Consider the following 4,356-nt stretch of genomic DNA (forward strand, 5'->3'; position numbering starts at 1 on the left):
TTTCTGAAGTCTCAGGGCCAAAAAGACTTCGGCCCATATTTATGCTTTTGTTGCGCCGCATTTGCGTCATTTTTTAGTGCAAAAGCGGCACAAATGTACAAAATATATTTTGTACGTTTGTGCTACTTTTGCGTCAAAGAATGACGCAAATGAGGTGCAAAAAAAAGTATAAATGTGGGCCTTCATCGTCTGGAAGCTCCTTGTGCCTCGAAAATCGATGCACCGCCTGCCGAAATCACCATGAAGCCTGCATTGTGACTGAGAAATTGCCGCACAGCTGACCTGAACAACGCATCCCGACTTTCCGAGTGGAAATTCATCACAGCACATGCCTCGCGATAGAAAATTCTACGCATCGTCTGCTGGATGGGCAAAGCGTCCCATGCCTTCTTCCAGCGTGTCAAGGATTTTCACCACATCGTCCCTGGGCGTCAAGGAGTCAAAACTGCTCGCCAAAAAACATGCAAGCCCCTCAAGGCATGGAACGAAATGATGCATCGTCGTGCCGCATCTAAAAATCAAAAGCACACCTTATTTTTCCACGCATCTCCTCATCTGCGGTCTGTGTGCGTCGTTATTTTTGATGCATACCAGGGACTGTAACAAAGAGACAACAGTTTATTTCTAAGGATTAAGACTCTTTAATCTTGCAAAAGTGATAGTTCAACACTTGCTTATTGGATCTTTGTCGTTTTTACCTTATTTTATTCAGATACATATTCTCTATTTTCTAAACCTGAGTGGTGTATTTTTGTGGTGTTTTCTCTGTACTACTGTATGATTTATTGCATAAATACTTTACACATTGCCTTCTAAGTTAAGCCTGACTGCTCAGAGCCAAGCTATACAGGAGGGTGAGCAAATGATAATTTGGATTGTGTGTGACTTATCCTGACTAGGATTGTGGTCCCTACTTGGGCAAGGGTGTATACCTATTCCAACTAGAGACCCCATTTCTAACACTTCCATTCTGAGTTTTTCCACATTAGCAAATCTGTTTCAGCGACACCTCTACAAGAAATTATCTGACCTTGTAAAGCCATCATCGATAGAGTCTGCAGACATGCGCCTCTGCAACATTCTGATCTCTGAAAAATAGACTAAGGGCGTGATTTAGATCTTGACGAAGGGGATACCCCATCGCAAGTGTGATGGAAATTCCATCCACCATATTACTATCTTCATAGGACATAATGGGATTGTCATCCGGCAGATGGGATATCGAGCACGTTTGTGACAGAGTATTCCCCTCTGCCAAGATCTAAGTTAAGGGCTAAGTCGTAATGTGGAAACTTTAACTGGGCAAAGGTGTCAAAAGTATCCAACCAGAGAGAGGACCTCCCTGAGTATGAAATTTGACATTTACCACCAAAAACAATGGCTTTACTGGAACCTTGTGCAATGGCTATCCAATGTCGTGGAGTCAATATCAGACCACAGCCTGCTACTTTGCACACTGAAAGATTTTGACTCCCATTTTTGAGTCTACACACCAAAGTAAATCCTCAAACCAAGTGAAACCTGATTGGTGTCTCCAACCAGTGGTCCACCATGGTTAGCCTGAAATGGCAGTGAGGTCCCTGTCTACCATTACCAGTTGACCCACTTTGGTATTCAGTGCTTTTTTGGCACTTTTTCTTTGCTTACAACTCTTAAAGCTCGTATACATGGTTCCCCTTCTTAGATTTTTGTTACTTTGGTGTCTTTTTATTTAGCAAAATCACTCTATTTTTCTGATTCAATTTAAGATTATTATTGCTTGGTGTTTTTAGTTTATTACTGTTTGGTACTACATAAATCCATTACACATTGCCCTAAATTAAGCCTGTCTGTTTTGTTCGATAGCTACCATGGGGTGGAGCTCATGATAATTAAGTGATTGCAGGGCTTCATCCTAACAAGGGTTGTGGTTATTACTTGAGGTGGGTAGTCATCCATCCCAGTTACACTATTCATTTACCATTTCGTGACCTCTCATAAGCTTCTGAAACTCCATTCAGAATAAATGTAACATTTCACTAGGTTTACGATATAGAAATGCCACATATATATCAACACATATACATCAACCCCTTGTCTCCGAAGCCTGGATGGAACAAAGTCAAGTAACTGTGCCCCATGTAGAGTGACCTCTGGGTGCAGAGTGTGATTTTAACCACACACTCTGACTTGTGACTTTTATCTTAGAGGGGTGTAGCGAGCATACTAACCTCCTCAGCATCGATTCCAGTCGAATTAATTTCACATAAAATATAGCATTCTATACCCTTCTGAAATGTGCAGTCTACAGCAATGTCAAAAACATTAATTTGTGTTGACCATATACTGCTCATGGACGTATTGTACTCAGCATCTAATGTGTATGAATAACATTTGTCCCCAACAGTGTAGTATTTTAGTGGTGAAGGCACCTTTGTAGTTCATTACTTCTTTAATAATATTCATAAGAGATCCACAATACAAGTAGAATATGGCACATTTCCTCCAATACATCAATTTACTCCTATTTTTTTTTTAATGCCATCTTACTTAAACTAGTACACATTTAATACTGTAATCACATTATACGTGTTGAGGTGAAATCTTATAACATGTTCTTCTTTGACTTTCAGTGTATGGGCCGCACCCAGTGCATAACTGAGGAGTGCTGCTAAGACTGGACCTATCTCACTTATGTTGCCCAGGTGATCCAATCCATGTGTGAACACTGTTTGAATATTCTATAACAGCACAGAAGGAGACTGAGCATGTAAAATCAAAGGGAATCCCCTTCAAAACTACTGATAAAAATACAATCTGCTTGATTTGCGAAGTGGTACAAATTTCTTGGGGAATAATCAAAATCAATTTCACAGGAGTTTTTGTATTTAAAGTGAACATTTCCAAATTAATTCATCAGTCAACCTATGAGCATGTCACTATAATGGATGGGAGTAACAGAAGTAATGTGATAGAATTTATTCTCCTGGGATTCTCAGAGAAGCCAGGGGAACAGGTTATCTTCTTCCTGGTTTTCCTGATGACGTACTTGACTACAGTGGCTGGAAATCTTGCAATCATTTTGCTGGTCAAGACTGCTTGTCAGCTTCAAACGCCCATGTATTTTTTCCTCATGATATTGTCTTTTGTGGATATGAGTTTCTCATCGGTCACCGTTCCCAAGATGTTGACTAACATTTTCTCATCCAAGAAAACTATTAGTATCGCTGGCTGCTTTACACAGATGTACTTCCTCATCTTTTACGCAGCGACCGAGTGCATGCTGCTGGGGGTTATGGCCTATGATCGCTACGTAGCAATCTGCTACCCTCTGCGTTATTCCCAGTTGATGAACCGGAAGCTCTGCCTCCAGATGGTGGTAACATCATGCATCAGTGCCTCCCTGCACTCTCTGCTGCATGTGCTACTTATCACCATGCTATCATTCTGTGGGCCTAACCGCATCCACCATTTCTTCTGTGATATGATACCACTGTTACAGCTGTCCTGCTCTGATACTTCAGTCAATGAGATGGTTGTTTACACTGAGGCACCACTGGTAATCATGGCCCCGTTTCTAGTTACTGTGGTCTCCTACGTCCGCATTGCCTCAGCTATCTGGAAGATTCCATCTGCCACTGGCAGGCGCCGGACATTCTCAACATGCTCCTCACATCTTACTGTGGTCATTATGTTTTATGGGGCAATCATTAGCACCTATTTCCGTCCCTCCTCAAACCTTTCTCCGGATAGTGATAAGGTGAAGACTGCGATGTACTCTGTTGTGGTTCCAATGTTAAACCCCTTTATCTACAGCTTAAGGAATAATGATGTCAAAGAGGCTTTTAAGAAAGCTATTTTTAGAGGCAAGTTCACAAAAAAAACCTGAAGGGAACCACAACATCAAAGAGGCTTTCCGGAAAGCAGGTTTTAGAAACGAGTTCGCACAAAAAGCCTGAAGACGTTTTAGGGCATCCAGCGCATCCAGTGTAAGCAACCCTTTACCACTTCACAATAAGAAAGAGGCAGAAGCCCACCTTCGTAGTTATGGCATCGTGACCATTTTTCCGCCCCGGACAAACCCCTTTTGTGCATTCCTCCGTTCGAATTTGGAATTTCGAATTTAACACATAATTTCAGCTAGTTCAAGCCCGCATAACGTCAAACAATAACGAATTATGCTTACATTTCAGAAATGGAGGTCACACATAAAAGCTGAAACATGTCTTGGCCAGTGCCCCAAAAATCTTTTGCATGACACTTAGACAGAGAAAGAGAGGGTGGAAGAGGTAAACAGAGAGGGAGAGAGGTTGAAATAAATAAATAAACAGAGGTGAGATAAAGAGAAAGATCACATTGCAAGGGCTTGCATTGGCA

The 4,356-nt window shown here is 41.5% G+C and overlaps 1 protein-coding gene across 1 annotated transcript; it reads left to right on the plus strand.

Annotated features, from left to right (window-relative positions):
- The first annotated feature begins 2,923 nt into the window (after positions 1 to 2,923).
- On the plus strand, positions 2,924 to 3,868 carry LOC138301528 (olfactory receptor 1f45-like). Its single transcript, XM_069242043.1, has one exon. It carries the CDS (start codon positions 2,924 to 2,926, stop codon positions 3,866 to 3,868), a length of 945 nt encoding a protein of 314 aa, XP_069098144.1.
- The last annotated feature ends 488 nt before the right edge of the window (positions 3,869 to 4,356 follow it).

Source organism: Pleurodeles waltl, chromosome 6 (assembly GCF_031143425.1).
Source record: "Pleurodeles waltl isolate 20211129_DDA chromosome 6, aPleWal1.hap1.20221129, whole genome shotgun sequence".
Taxonomy (NCBI): domain Eukaryota; kingdom Metazoa; phylum Chordata; class Amphibia; order Caudata; family Salamandridae; genus Pleurodeles; species Pleurodeles waltl.

Bases quoted from the DNA above. Each gene is read 5' to 3' on its own strand.
- LOC138301528 (XM_069242043.1), top strand. From the start codon at position 2,924: ATGGATGGGAGTAACAGAAGTAATGTGATAGAATTTATTCTCCTGGGA.